Source organism: Scomber japonicus, chromosome 3 (genome assembly GCF_027409825.1).
Source record: "Scomber japonicus isolate fScoJap1 chromosome 3, fScoJap1.pri, whole genome shotgun sequence".
Lineage (NCBI taxonomy): Eukaryota > Metazoa > Chordata > Actinopteri > Scombriformes > Scombridae > Scomber > Scomber japonicus.
The window spans coordinates 27537825-27553977 of NC_070580.1; the positions used below are offsets into that span (position 1 = coordinate 27537825).

At 36.3% G+C, this 16153-nt stretch overlaps 1 protein-coding gene across 1 annotated transcript; it reads right to left on the minus strand.

The window, feature by feature from the left end:
* Positions 1-953: 953 nt before the first annotated feature.
* igfn1.4 (immunoglobulin like and fibronectin type III domain containing 1, tandem duplicate 4) lies at positions 954-15689 on the minus strand. The gene is given in 21 exon segments (XM_053315917.1): positions 954-1260; positions 1354-1680; positions 2334-2630; positions 3363-3555; positions 3760-3839; positions 3949-4077; positions 4173-4352; positions 4653-4955; positions 5108-5401; positions 5485-5626; positions 5870-5983; positions 10426-10712; positions 10915-11187; positions 11307-11475; positions 11757-11870; positions 12019-12206; positions 12293-12376; positions 12642-12741; positions 13283-13422; positions 13764-13886; positions 15644-15689. Coding segments are annotated over 21 exon segments (3588 nt in total). The 3' UTR covers positions 954-1255.
* Between the last annotated feature and the right edge of the window lie 464 nt (positions 15690-16153).

Here is a 16153-nt window from a genome sequence, read left to right on the forward strand (position 1 = left end):
CATATTGTCAGAGGTTAAACAAGCGTGACTTATCCAGGCTGTTTGAATAGTCACCCCAACCTCATAAAAGATACTGTGACATTACTACGAGAAAAACCTGATGACACAAGGAGAGAATAAACAAGTATCACCTCTGACCGCGCAGAGGAAATGAGGTAAGACCTTTTCCATAAAGGAAGTACATTAACAACTGTCTTAAATGTTAGAAGTAGAAACATTTTGCTTTACTCCAGTATTATCAGTTGGCATAAGGTCATCAGATAAAATAAGCATTTATCATCTTGGCTTTGTTGTTTAGTCAAAGGGCTACATCCAACAGCTTCCCTGCTCTGTATGGATGTCACATGATGGATGGTAGACTTGATTTATGTTGGCCTGTCAGTAAAATGAGGTGTGTAATGTGAATGTATAGCACCAGACAAAGTGAAGACACCTTCCCACTCCCTTGAATGAGAATCTGTGTCCAAGCTTTTGACTGGTACTGTATATACTGTATGTACATGTATGAATCCTTTATTTTAAATATGAACATATGACAACATATAAACTTAACTGTCTCACTTAGCTGTCTCTGGGGAAGCTCGTCATTTAATGGTGATGTTACAGTGGATATGAAAAGGAATAATTTAAAGTTTGTTTAAGTCTACTGGGTAGCTCATGTGGATATATATGGAAATGCAATGATAATGTGCACTCCTAAGTTCAGTTCCTAAGGGTACATGTGGTAATGTGATGTACATGGTGTCATGGACTCAGTTATTAGAGCTATGTGCAATTGGAAACACGCTTGACACATGTGTTGGCCACTGAGTTTGTTTCTGTCAATGATGTCAGTGAAGAATATTTGCAAAGCTATTAATAAAAGCAGAATTTCTGTGATTAAATGAGACAAAAAAGAACACCACACAATGGCCAGTTTGTTGATTTATTGCAGTTTGTTATAAGACATTTGTTCTATTGCTTTTCTGAAAAAAAAGAAAACCCAACATAAGTCTTTAAATTTTTGTTTATCATTTCAACCCTGCAGTGAATAAATTCTAATGGCAGGTTACCAATTGCAAATCAGTAACATTTCAAATAAATTAAATAAATTAGTATTTAGAATATTTCAGACAGTTCTGCTAGCAGTTTAGAGAATAGTATCACACTTTAAATACAATCTATGCAGTACACCAAAACATTTGACATTCATTTTTACTGTGTTTTCCAAAATATTTCAGTAAGAGGAAATGTATCACAAAGCCTTTGCGCCAGTTCAATCTGTAGAGAAAAAGAAGAAAGAAAATAATCATTACAAAAATGAACTAGAATGGTTTCTTCAGAAGAAATACAAACTCTTAAGTTAAACATTACCTTTCACGATAAGTTTAGTGGAACACTCTGCCTTGCCCAAAGCGTTGACTGCAATGACCCTATAGTCACCGCTGTCCATTGGTCGGACTCTGAGAATATACATGGAGCACACGCCATATGAGTTGGTGAAGTAATAGTTTTTGTCTGAGTTGATGGAGACGTTGTTGAGGTACCAGGTCACACTGGGCGTGGGGCATCCTCGGACAGCACATGTCATGAAGACCTGGTAACCTTTAGGTGGTGTGTGGACCTTTAGAGGGACCAAGATGGATGGCGGCCTCTCAAAGTTCATTCCCATTGAATTAACTCCACTTGTTGGTATTGGAACTTAATAGAAAAAAAAATCAAAGAGGGAAATCATTGAAATGATCGTTTAGGTCACATGGCAGCAGATTAGAGCTACATGTTGATGTCCACATGTCAATATGTTCACACATTGTATTTAGCAGTTAATGTTTACAACGGTTAAAATCTTAGTGTTTATGTGTTGCCATGCTAACATTTGCTAATTAACTCTAATCGAATCGTACAAAATCGTAAACTATTGGACACATTTTAATTTTGAACTGATGATGTAAGAGGATACCAGAATCCATAGATGTGCCAGCAGATATTTCAGTGGATGATTATAAACCTTAATGTGCAGGTGGTGCCAGATAAAAAAATCAGGGCATTGCTAAAGTCATTAGGGTTAATCTTCTGGTGAAAAAAATGCATAACTATTCATAGCATTCCGTCCAGTATTTTTCATATTACACAGACCAAATTGGTTTATTCTTCAATTGATTGACCAAGATTTCCTCTTATCCATATACAGAATGTACAGAATTCTAAATAATATATAGAATTTCATTGAGTCGGACAAGTACTACTAAGTGTTAGGGAAATATACAACACATGAGGTGTTCTGATGATGGCATAGTGGTGAAATTGGTACACCATTATGGCCATTGTAAATATAACTGAATTTATTAACCCACCTCTGTTGCTGTTGATACCCCATGTAGGTGACTGAGAAGGATCTGAGAGACCCATATCATTCCTGGCAAAGACCCGGAAATGGTACTCTATCCCGGGGTAAATGTTGATGGCTGTGTAAGTGTGATCGAAGAGGCGGTCCACTGCAGTCTTCCAAATTCTGGTATTAGAGTCGCATTGAGCCACCATGTAGCACAGTCGGTCATCAAGCTCTTCGTCTGGAGAAGGAAGCCACGATACTACCACTTTGCCATGGACTGTTTGCTCCAGCGTCACTGGCCCTGGGCACTTGGGTTCATCTGGCAACAATGAAGATAAGATTTTAATCAGTTCAGTGTGAGAAAAAAATCTGTTACTTAACCTTTGTCCTTTCTTTGTTTTAAAATTTGGAGCAGTGCTTACATTTTCATTGACTTCTTAGTAATGTGGCTGCTGTAAAATCTTTTCAGCCTGAGCAACCACACAAATGAATCTGACTTCTCTCCCCACAACATGTCGGTGGTGTTTATGTAATCTTGCCTTAAATTTACTTAAGAGGAATTCCACTGCTATGGGTTTTTTTTTTGTCAGGATTGCATTTACATTTGACAGCTGGCATAAGACAAATTAATCATATCCTGTTACTGCATGTCATTCAGTAAGAGGCACATTTCTCAATGCACCTGGAAGTGTTCAGTGTTAATTGGAATGTGACATTAGTTTGCCAATACATTGATGTGTTATTTGCATTTAATTGGCTAAATGTTTCCTAGTATTGTCCAATGTTGATAAAACACAACTTCTCATCACAAGAACACTAAACAATGCAACACAATTAAATCTCATATTTAAGTTCATGTAATGCTTATTGTACAATTAATTACTTAGTAGAAAATAAATTCCTCTTTGGAAGACCTGTAGATTGTTAAATTCATTCAGTTAATACTAGTGCAAAGTCCGTGCTTGCAGAAGTTTCAATACAAAAATACACTACTGTTATTGCATCTCATTTTGGGGCTAATCATAGTGTAAAAGCCTGCTTTTTTTCTTACCTGTGACTCTAACTTCAATGTCAAAGCAAGCCTCGCCCACAGAGTTTTTGGCTTTAATAGTGTAGATGGCTGAATCTGAGCGCTTTGATGAAGGAATAACAAGCTGAGACATTCCCTCTGTATTGATGACATCAATCCATGGGGATATTGGCTCATCATCCCTCAGCCAAGTGATGTGAGGTGGAGGTTCAGCCTGGGGATGTCAGTTTCAGATAAATTGAATGTGAGGCATATGCATTCATGTCACACTGTAGCAAACTCATGACTCAAGAATATGACATGGCTGGAATGGAAGAGTAAAATATGAAATCCAGGACTGGCTTGTTCAGATGGTATTATGATTTATACCAAAGAGGAAGATTTCGGTTTCCATGCCAGGGTTTAGGTTTATTCTTACCTCATAAGCAACCTTGACACGTACAGAATTTCCTGCCCTGACAACAATGAAGTCCTCTGGGTCTTTAAAGCAAGGTCTCACTGGATGGAAAACACACAAAACACAAAATGTAAAGTGGAAATAAAGACTTGCATCTGCATAACAAGGTTAAATCATTATTATGCACAGCAAAGGAAGTTAACAACTTACTGTTGGGATTCTTTGCACATGCCATTGCGGAGGGAGGGCTTGGATCTCCTGCTCCTGATTCATTGATTGCTGAAACCCTGAACTCATACTCTGTTCCCTCAGTGACATCTTTAACTCCGTAGTTCACATCTGAAAATAAGGTGAATAACACGGTAAACAAAACAAAAAATAATATATAATAAGGTTACTGTCCTACATAATAGTATGCTTTTATTCTGACAAACCTTCAATAGGTTCATTAACTGCATTTAGGGCAATCCACTCAGTTGTGTCCTTCTTTCGTTTCTCCACTTGGTAACCAATGATTGGTACTCCTTTGTCATCCACCGGAGGGGTCCAAGTCAAGTTGATACAGGTCTTAGAGGTACTCACCACTTTGGGGGCACCAGGTGGACCAGAAAGTACTAAAGAATGACAAGTAATTCATGTTATCTGGTAAGTTCATTATCAATAATTAAGAAGTAATTAAAGTCATAGAATAAATCAACAACATTATTACTGGAGGACATCCCAAAAAATCCTCTTGGAGACACAGCAATGATAAAAGGTGGGCTTTCAACAGTGACTAAATACTGCTGGTGATAAACGATTTGAAGTGAGCACAAAACCTATCCAGAGGCATTTACGTTTATTACAACCTGAGGGAGATTAACATGGGATTTGCTGAAGAATGCTAAATGAGACTTTTTTTTTTTTACACTCACTCATTATGCCAGCCATAATGCTATCAGTTGTCTCCAGGGCGTCGCTGAGGCCCTCTGGGTTTTCTGCAAAGATGCGGTAGTGGTATTTCTTTCCATGAGTCACATTCCTGTCTCTAAAGGTGGTCTTGTCGGCTGAGACATCCCCAAGTTTCGTCCACAGACTGTGCCCTGACTGCAGCCGTTCTATTATGTAGTTGGTTACAGGAGAGCCACCGTCATCTTTAGGAGGGTTCCATTTAATCTCAATTACACTTGAGGTGGTTTCAGTGGTCTCCACCGGACCCTCTGGTGGACTTGGACGATCTGTAAGAAAAACATAGTTACATTTTAAATGAAGTGACACAACTGTGACAAAGGTCTAAGTTTTGTTTATGTTTGAATGCGGATGTAGATGGTATTTGTGTCTCTCATTGTATTTCTCATTTTTCTCATTAGATTTCTCTGTGTTTTCGTACCAAGCACAATAAGCTGAGATGTGGCTTCCACAGACCCAAATGGGTTTTTAAGTTGGATTTTTACTTCTCCCATGTCTGACCGCAGGCAGTCTCTGAGAAGCAGCCGACTGTGATTAGGCTCCCTCACAATCTTAATTCCTCCTCCATCTTTCAATTCAATGCCACTCTTAAACCAGCTGACCGTCAAAGACTCCTGAGGCGTAAAGGGCATCTTGAAAGCAGCGTTCTGGCCCACTCTTACAATCACAGGTTTGGAGAACTTGTGAAGGTCATCTGGGTCAAAGTCAGGTACGTCTAGAAAACACAAGATGTAATTCGATTTAATACAATGGAACTGTTTTCATTTATATTTTACAATAGAAGGGTGTAAATTATACCTCCAACTGTGACTTTTGCTTCCGTACTAAGATTCCCAGATTCAAAACGATGAACTCCAGAGTCGTCATCTTTGCAGCTGTGAATAACCAGCTTGTGAGTGTTTCCATCTTTACTTATGGTGATCCCTCCACCGGACTTTAACTAGCATATCAAAAAATGAAAATGTCATCACATTTCAAGTTACAGCCAAAAAATAAAAAATAAAAAGATAAAACTATCCAAAATGGCAATTCTGTAGCTAGAAGACGATGTTGTATGTTGTCAACATAGTACTTAAAAGTTTCTCTTATTCTTGGCCACAGTTAATCAACATGAAAGTGTCACAAATTTTCAAAATGCTAAATATGCAGCGATTAGTTAATTTAGTTATTTTATAAGCTTTACCGGCTCTCCATCTTTGAACCAAGCGCCTTCGCAGTCTGTGTTCATCGTCACAGTTAATTCAGCCGGCTTTCCACGAAGAGCATTAATATCTGAGAGTCCACAGGTAATTCCAGGCTCTGGGTAACATAAAAACAATGTTAGTTTCCACTTAACAAATTCATGTGGAGCAGATTTCAAAAAAAAAAAAAAAATATATATATATATATATATATATATATATATTACAGTCCATACTTCTTTTTAATAATTAAAATATTGTGGTACAGTAGTTAATCAGTATCAATTATTTGTACTTTACAAAAAAGGAAAATATTGTAATGCATATGAATTATACCACTATGTAAAAACAATAGTTATGAATCGAGAGTATAACCTTACCTTAATCTACTACTACCACCTGTAAGAGTGCATTTTAATAACAAATACTGTACACTGCATGTCTCAAATATTAGACCAATGTGATCTAATATTTGCAAGGAGGTTAAATGACATTAAGTACAGCATAAAAACAAGCAGCAAACGTAAGGCTTCGAAATGTATGTTAATAGAAACTAGATGAGCTTCCAAGATTTTCTATGAAAACATGAAAACCTTTGTACAGTGAGGGTCTATGGCTCAGTATATTAAGCATTTTGTTAAGAATGCATCACATTCTGGCCGTTAAGGACCTCCTGTGTTATTTCATACCTTCACATTAATTGGTTTTCAAAGAAAATCTGTGGTAAATCTACAGGATTAAGATGTTACAGAGAATAACATCATTTGATGAGATATTAAAAAGCAATAAGCTTTTTAATATAGTTATTTGATCAGGCTACTATTCTACTTTTTCAGTATTAGATATCTGGTATACCACCTCCTGCAGCAAGTTGTACATCTTGGCTTGCACCGCCTTTGGCTCCCTGAGCAGAATGGCCTGACAGCAATAACAACAGCAAGTCATTTAAACTTGATTTAGGAAATTATTCCCTCATTTTTATGCTCCACTATTATTTCTCTTACCACTTCCGTCTCCAGCTTCTGCTGTTGACATTTTGTCTGAAATACCAATCAACGATCACAAACAGTGTGAAAACATTTCAGACTGTTGCCGTATTGGCTTATTTTTATGGATAAATAAAATGACATGTTAAACATCATTATTTACAGTATAAAAACAAGCAGCAAACGTAAGGCTTCGAAATGTATGTTAATAGAAACTAGATGAGCTTCCAAGATTTTCTATGAACACATGAAAACCTTTGTACAGTGAGGGTCTATGGCTCAGTATATTAAGCATGTTGTTAAGAATGCATCACATTCTGGCCATTAAGGACCTCCTGTGTTATTTCATACCTTCACATTAATTGGTTTTCAAAGAAAATCTGTGGTAAATCTACAGGATTAAGATGTTACAGAGAATAACATCATTTGATGAGATATTAAAAAGCAATAAGCTTTTTAATATAGTTATTTGATCAGGCTACTATTCTACTTTTTCAGTATTAGATATCTGGTATACCACCTCCTGCAGCAAGTTGTACATCTTGGTTTGCACCGCCTTTGGCTCCCTGAGCAGAATGGCCTGACAGCAATAACAACAGCAAGTAATTTAAACTTGATTTAGGAAATTATTCCCTCATTTTTATGCTCCACTATTATTTCTCTTACCACTTCCATCACAAACAGTGTGAAAACATTTCAGACTGTTGCCGTATTGGCTTATTTTTATGGATGAATAAAATGACATGTTAAACATCATTATTTATCATACCACCATTTTTTAAGGTTCATATATATTCATTGCAGCATTTCAGAAAGCCAAGGGGTCTGTGAAGTGGATGAAGTTCCCATTTCCCCCACTGTAGATTTGCATTTTAAAAGTTTTCTTTTTTAATTTGGTATTACAGATTACTGTAACTACTATCATATGAGTCTCTGCAGTGCCAAAGTGCCAGCTGGAGCACAAAGTTGATGTTTTTGTTTACGTTTCTAGTACCCCAAATGCAGGGCCATTTTGGGATGAATGTTCATGAAAGTCAGCAGGATCATTGCTCTTATCATTCTAGCCTTAATACATACTATTTTTCACCCATGTTCGAACTAGAAGCATTTTGATTTCAATATTTGGATATAGCAATTGGGCTTGGTCATGGCATATCAGCTCAATAGGTCCCCCTAATTATTCATAGCATTTTTGAAGTGCTAGAGATGATCAAAAACTCACAAAACTTTCAACAGGCATTTTATTTTAATATCTGATATGGTATTGGGCTGATATGGTCTTGGGCTTGGGTGTGGCAAAATGGCTTGAGGGTACACCCTTCTAAATTGCAAAGCAACTGAATTTTTATGGAATGCCTGTGGCATGTCATGCTGGTCAATTTAGCTCAAAACATGAAAAAACTCGACTTTACATGGTCCAATCTGCTCCAGATTTCTCATGCTTAAGTCCAGGCCTGAACACACCTGCATGTCAATATTGATTCATAATCATAGTTCCACTCACTGGCAACAGGAAGTCAGCCTTATCTGACAAACATCATCCGATTTACATGAAATTTACATGGTGTGGTCTACACAATGTACTGTACAGTACAGTGAGCTGTACTGTAACACAATCTGTGATTTGGTAACATCTGACATCTTGCCAACAGTTTTTCATGAGACCACAACAGTGGCTGGAATCAATAAGTCATCTAAGTCTATAAATAAAGCTTTATATATGAAACACATGTAACTACTGTTATACTTGTTCACAATTAGCATTTGCACGTATTGACGTGCAGGTGTTGACTAGACCTGGACATTGGACACTCTGAAAAGGTTTTAGCTAAGTAATAATTAAACAGAAATAACGTTTAGAAATAGCTCCACGTATAATTTTAAATGATGTGTGAGGTTTTGTGTTGTTATACTGAGTTTCCAATAGTTTTCTACTTTTTTCACAATAGCAGTGGTGATGGAGGGTGGGATACAAAGCTTGAGGCACCTCCATATTTTCATATTTATATATTCTTAAATTGTCAGTGAGAGAGAAGTTTTTAGTTGGTTGAAACTTTTTTTGAAAAGGCATAGAGAATATTATTCAAAAACGTCTCAAATGTGTCTGGAGGGGAGTGCAAAAATCAACTAACAGAGACCTAACTTGCTTTAGGTAATCTGTGTTGAGATCAAAGCTGTTATTCAATTGTCCAATTAGCCTGATCATGCAACTGCACTGAAGTGATGATAGCATTTACAGCAGGTTTAGGCGATTCATAGACAAATAGACTAACAGGTACAGAAGTACTGGTACTGTATGGTGCTCTAAACAGATTTTTTCTATCAATTATCGGATACATTTCAATAAATAAATAAGGTGTGTATAAGCTTAAGGGAGTAAGTTGAGGAAACATGAAAATCTGAATTCATAAAGTTCTAATTAATAATATTCAACTTATTTTAAGCATTTTTTAATTATGAGACACCAAAACGTAAACATTTAATTAATGAGGAAACTTCAGAATGCAATACATTCATGAGCAATAGCACAGGGAGCTCACTATCTAACAGAAAATAATTAAAATCTATATTGGCTAAATACTAAGAAGCAAAACCTCACCTGAAAGTCAGGAGTTGATGACACAACATAAAAAATAGAATATTTAATGCAGAAGTTCAAAATAAAGGCTATTGAGATAAACAGTGATGACTGAAGGAGGAAAAAAGCTGTTACATTCAGCTTTGTATTCATGTAAGGTGACCACAACCATTCTTGTTTCTTACCAGTACTTTCCACCCCCACCCATTCACCTTACCTGGTCCTGTTTTTGCTCCTGTATCCTTTCCCGCACCTATCATTCAATAAAGCCGATTAGTGGACCATATCAACAACTTATTATAGCATTTATTACGTGCACATTGATGAACATTTTACAAGTATCAGTGGGAAACAAATGAAAAGGTAATGGACTGGATAACAGAATGCAGTTGAATTCAGAGACACTAAGTGCATTGAAACAGTAATGTACTGGTCGTGTTATGGCAAAATCATCTTTTTACTGTAAGTGATACTCTATGGTATAGTTTTTTTTTTAAATTATAAGATGCTATGACCTCTGTCTAAAATACATGAGTTTGGGTTTTGTAATAAATAAATAAAAATCCTGTGTGTGCTTTATCCTGTAAGAATCTGATGTGTCCTTTATCTTATTATAAAAGTCCAGTGTTATTTGGCATCACACTGATTTGAGATGAAGGACTCCTTATCTTTTTTGCACACTTTTTAGATTTTGAACTTGTTCTCCATGCGGTTGAGAATTACAGTGGCAGCAGGGTTCATTGTTAGAAGCTTGTTTGTGCACAGATATAATATTTCTATAAATTACTGAAATAATTGAGTTGATAATTTAAAGTGATTCAACACAGTTGTTGTTTAGTCTATGCAAATGGCCATGGGGGAAAATACTCGAGTCACACACAGTCCCCTGGCAGGAAGTTGTTTTACTTCAGTGCGTTAAAAAGTCACCAGATAACCACATTTGATATCTTGTCTTGCCTTGCCAATATGCCGCCCTTGTTTTGAAATTTAACACAGTTTAATAAGCTTTGTGGTTGGCATTGTTACCTGAGTCAGCTGTTGGTGCTTTGGATTGACCATCAGTTGAAGCTCCTGTTTTGTCTCCTGAATCGGTTGCAGCTGCTGCCTCTGCTGCAGCTGCTTGAGCTTCTTTCGCAGCTTGAATTTGTTCTTTCCTTTCCTCTCTGTCCTTCTCCAGTTTAACTTGTTGCTCTTGGGCAATCTTCGAAAGATCCACCCCAGATCCACCTGCCCTTGTTGTTTTCCTTGCAGATTTCTTTCCCTTTGGTACACTTTTATCAGCTAAATAGAAAGAGGAAGAGATTTGTCGCGGGTTAACACTTGAAAATGCCATTTTATGACATAGAAAGCAATAACTTGTACAAGGAAACCTGTAGCTTTTTATTTCTCATTGTTACCCAATTACCAACTGTTACCTTTATCCGTTACTTTATGATACACTACATTATCAGTTACAGTCTTTTTGAGGAGTGCAATATCTTACCTTCAACAACAAGCCATGCATTGCATGATTTTATTCCTGCACAGGCAGAATAAATTCCTTTGTCTACTATCAAGCAGTCTTTGACCACCAGCCTGTGAATGAGCTTGTCCTCTGACACTTCAATGTCAAATTTATCCCCTTGTTCCAGTGGCAGATTCTTGCCAAACCACAAAATCTTGGAGAAGGGGTTTGATAGGACACACTCAAAAACAGCATCTTCTCTCTCTATTGCCTTTACTTCTTGAATTTTCACCAAGAACTCCACAGGGGGAACTGAAAAATAACAAGTGAATAATTTTAGATTAAATAGTTTGTTACATCTGCATGAACGATAACATTATTGAAAACAGTTAGTGTTAGTAATTAGTTGTATGTTCAAATGTAAAACTTACTTTTAAAGTCAGTGGAAAACATATTCACATCCCCTACATCCACCTGGTACAGTCCAGCATCTTCTGGCAAAAGATCCCTCATGGTGAAAATATACTTTCTCCCTACTTGTTTAAGGCAGTGCTTCATCTCGTCTCCCAACTGCTTTGTGTACGGAATCATTTCACCGTCCTGTGCAGGGAAATATATAATGTAACTTCCTTCAATTGTTCAAATTGTTCTTGCAAAATACAGCTGCAAGATAACAGCAGGGGAAATGTCACTTATTTGAGTAAAAATGGAAAGCATCATTATAGAACTTCATCAAAACATACTCACTCTATAGCATATGCTCCACTATACTGTACTATACACTAAGGGATATAAGGGGAGTCTTTTTGATTTCATTGGACCTTTCATCTTGAAGGATTGCTAGTAGAATTCCAGACATGTAGTCTTGTTTTCACACTAACCTTGTACAGAAAGATTGAGCTGCTGGGGTCAAGAAGATCCATGTCAAGCTCAAAGGATGCAGTACCATCTGCATTGACCTGGATATGTTTCAGGTTTGACAGGTTTTTGACGAACTGTGTCAAAAAAAAATAAAAGTGTCAATATGTGATACCAATCATTTGAACTTATGTTTCTGGAGTGAACTTAAATTGATCCAAGCATGTACAGTTTATACAGAAGAAAGGAACTAAACCATATATGCAAATAACACAAAAGACAAACCGCAGCTTGTTCTTGCTCTCTTTCTATCTTCATTGCATTTAGTGTCTTGAGCATCCAGCGGAAGTTAGTCACTCCAAATTCTGCACAGATACGCTCATAGTCTTTCTTGTCAGCGCTAAGTAAGATCTCCCAAAATCTAGGATCAATCTCTCCATCTTTTTTCTCTTTCTCTTCAGTTTTGGGACGTACTTTACTAGATATAAAATAGATTGTGATTAGTTGAACAATTTTGTAGCTTTTTATAATAAAAAAAGACTATCAACTTATGTAACACAAACCAACCTTTTCCTTTTTAGTACTGTCTTAAAATCAGTGACTTCTGCTTCCTGTTGTTGTTGTGCATTTTTTTTGTAACCAACTGAAAACAGAAGAAGGCATTCAAATAAATAAAACAGTGTAATTAAGCAACATACACAAGGGACTAGTAAAGGATGAGTATTGGAATGAGTGTAATATACTTGTGGGTATGGGATAGTAAAGTATACCAAGTTGAAGTACATTTGGGAATACGCTGGTGTCTTCATGCTATATAAAATTAAATAACTCTGCCTTGGTTTAGTAAAAAGAAATATAATATTACATGCATTCATTTGTTAGAGGCATAGTAAGCAAACCATCCTTACCTGCAATAACATTTAGAACAACAGTTACCATGGCTTGTCCAAATTCATTTGTGGCAAAACACTTATAGGTATCTGCTTGGTCTGGCTTAACATTTGCCATCTGGAATATAAAAAAAACACATTAATTACAAGGAATGGACCTAATGTGTGATGTAGTCAGCTTTGTCAACACTTTAATGTCTACTTTAAATAAGAATAGAAATAGAAACGCATCCCTTTGTGATGTATTGCACATGACCAAACAATAGATTAGAAATACTCTAATTAGAGGCTTTTCCTACTGCTCGATACAGCAGATGGCCTCCTGTGTGACTTTTTTGATTTTACATTATCATCCTCAAACAGCAGTGAGTTGAGGGGATATGGGAGAAGATGTGTTTTGTCATGAAACTGACTATGTTGAGTGTGCCCCTCTCAGGATGAGTATAATCCCCTTTTGCCATCCACACCGAAGAAAAAGTAATCAGCAAAGCAAATACTGATATGGTGGCAGGCAGTATGACCTTGATGTTATCAAATATCTTCTTTCATTTTTTCTCTTTCTTTTGAACTATTTCTTCCTATGTGCTATTTTTATCAGTTCCCTACATCAGCATGTTGCTGTATAGTATCACTAAGATTTGATAGCCCATATCACTTGCCTCAAATGTATGCTCATTGGAGTTGGGATCGTATTTGGACTTGTATCTTGTTGTATCAGACACATCTCCGTTATTTCTGCTCCATTTTACATCCGGCTTTGGGTCTCCTGTGACAATGGCTTTAAAAAAAGCAAATTTGCCTGTAAAAAGAAAAAAAAGAAAAAAGATACAATGTTATTGTTTTGTAAGCACGGTAAATAAATGCAGGAATATTTATTCAAATATTGCTGTGTCATTTAAGTATATTTATTGCATTAAGATCTATTACTTTCATTACAAATTACAAAAACAAATCTAAGTCAGAATGTGTTTAATTGTATCTGACTGATGCAGGAGTCTGTGTGTTGAATGACAGGGCTCTGCTTCCTTTGGTCTTGCACATAATTCATGGATCCATTAATACATTATGCAGAATCATGGAAATACCACCTTGGAATATTTTGTGATGTCAGTGTTTTAATTCTTATGCAATCTGTTTTACCCTCTTGGATGGTCAAAGCAATTGGCTTGCGAGTGAAATCTGGATGGCTCTTTCCCTCTGGCAGTGTTTCAATAAACTGAGTAATCATCACCCCGGGGACCTTAGATCTTTTCTTGATCCCCACTGTCAAGAGTTGAAAATGAAATGTCAGCTACAATATATTTGACACAAAACAATAAAACACAAACATATTTAACCTTCACACTGTTGTTTTGTAAATAAATTGTCATCCAAATAAACCACACTGAAACACATTCTAATACATGAATGTATTAGAATGTTTAATGTTACACTCACTCTATAGAGATATACAGTGGGGTCCAGAAGTCTGGGACCACTTTCCCATCGGACCCCATTGTATGCAATATGTATGTGTGGTTCTGGTGTGGAGACGACACATACAATTGTGTCACACCATCAGGGCATTTACATTTCAATAACGTTTACCTCTTTAACCTTTTTTCTGGAAATCCATGCCTACATTCCATCCTGAGAACAGATATGTAGAAGTGCACCTACATATCTACGTACAATAGATATGTACGCTCATACAGAATATTAATACCAGTGCATACCAGTACGTCATGCTTTTGTGAGCGAGTTGGGTGAAAAAGAAAAGAGCGAGACAGCTGACGATGGGCTTCTCTTTGGTTTTCTAAGCCTACCTTCTTTATCAATGTAATTCTCTGCATCGGGATCTGATGAAAGCAAATGTTAAAGAGCATATACAGCACATGTCAGCATGATATTAGCACCGAATTATGGATTAGACTTAAATAATTGTACTGAGGGACATTAAATATACTAAAACACTTATAGGTTATGAGATTTGGGAGATCCGGCTAAATTACATCGGCACAGGTTAATCAATTTCATATTTTTAAGCATTTTTTTTTTTGTCAATGTCAACAATTGCAACAATATATCACATGTGAGCTGACACTTATAAATGCACAAAAATACATAGTTATATGAAAATATGCAATTCTGTTACCCATGTTAAGGTACACAGGTGTTGTATACCTATAATGTTTATTTGACTCAAACATCAGAATCATCCATTTAATCACACACTTCGGGTAGGTGCCACATTTGTCCTTGCAATGGAATTTTATTTATTTAATGTTTACTTGTATAGGAACAAGTACGTACCATGAACTCACATACTACAACATTTATAGCCTAGCAATGCAATTTCCAGTGGTGTAATTATTTTGCAATGTACAGTATGTCTACCTACTTTATGGCCTCTTTAATAGACTATGTGTGCATGCTGTTGTTTAGTCTAAATATAGTTATTAATGGACAAATTTGCCTTGTACTCTTTGAATAATGTGAGTCTGGTTTTAATTTAATTTCCATGTATAGCCAATTAAAGCCACAGTGTGAAAGCAAAAGCAGAAGTCTGCATGAGTGCATTGTAGCCTTTATAATAGCCATAATTAACCTTTTGAACTGAATCAAAAACATTACACAATTACTGCATTAAATTACATACATTTACTGTTTTCTGTACATTTCTTCACAAATACTCTATATACTATATCAGCTTTCTAGCCTGATGTGATGGATGGTCTGACTTGTGAGTGTATTTGTCAAAGTCTGTCAAGGAGATCAAGTACATATTGAAGACACAAAGAAGACACAATGTATATACATGTAGACACTTGTTTCCTACTGTATTCATCATGGCAAATGTATCACCAGACTTGGTACTACAAATAGTTACATTATTGCATAATAATCATTGGTTTTATGTGGTTACTTGTCACCTCAATGTGGTATAAGATCTGTCAAAGTTTTACAGAAAAATAACAGAAACAAACTATTGAGAAGTAGACATTGTGCAGTTTCGTAAGACCAGATCATATTTTTCTTACCTTGGCCAGTAGCCGTCCCATCCGTCACCTTCGTTCTTTTAAACATCTTGAGTCTTTTTTATTCCTGGTCGGATTCAGCAAGACAACCCAAACTGTAATAGATGATAGAGGGGATTAAAGTATTTGGTGCTGTACTAATCTATCCAAATAGCAGGTGTAGGGAACAACATTTCTCTTATTATTTTCCACAATACAGTTAGGGAGTCATTGTAAATCTGCAGCATTGTTGGAGAAATATCTTTTTTCAATTTTTCAGTTTTGGCATAAGACTGGCTTGATTGCCTCAATTGATGTTGAAAAGGGTTTATTTTTTATGCTAAGAAAAGGTCTGCCAAAACATTACCCTTTGACATTTTTTAACAATAGACTTAAGAAATACAGTAACAGACACAAAACATGATAATCTGTGGCTTCATGCCATGCAGCTGCTTGCTGTATGCTGACAGTTATCACATTCCCCAAAAATATAATCCTCTTAAAATTAGAACTGGAGTGTAGCATTTCATATTA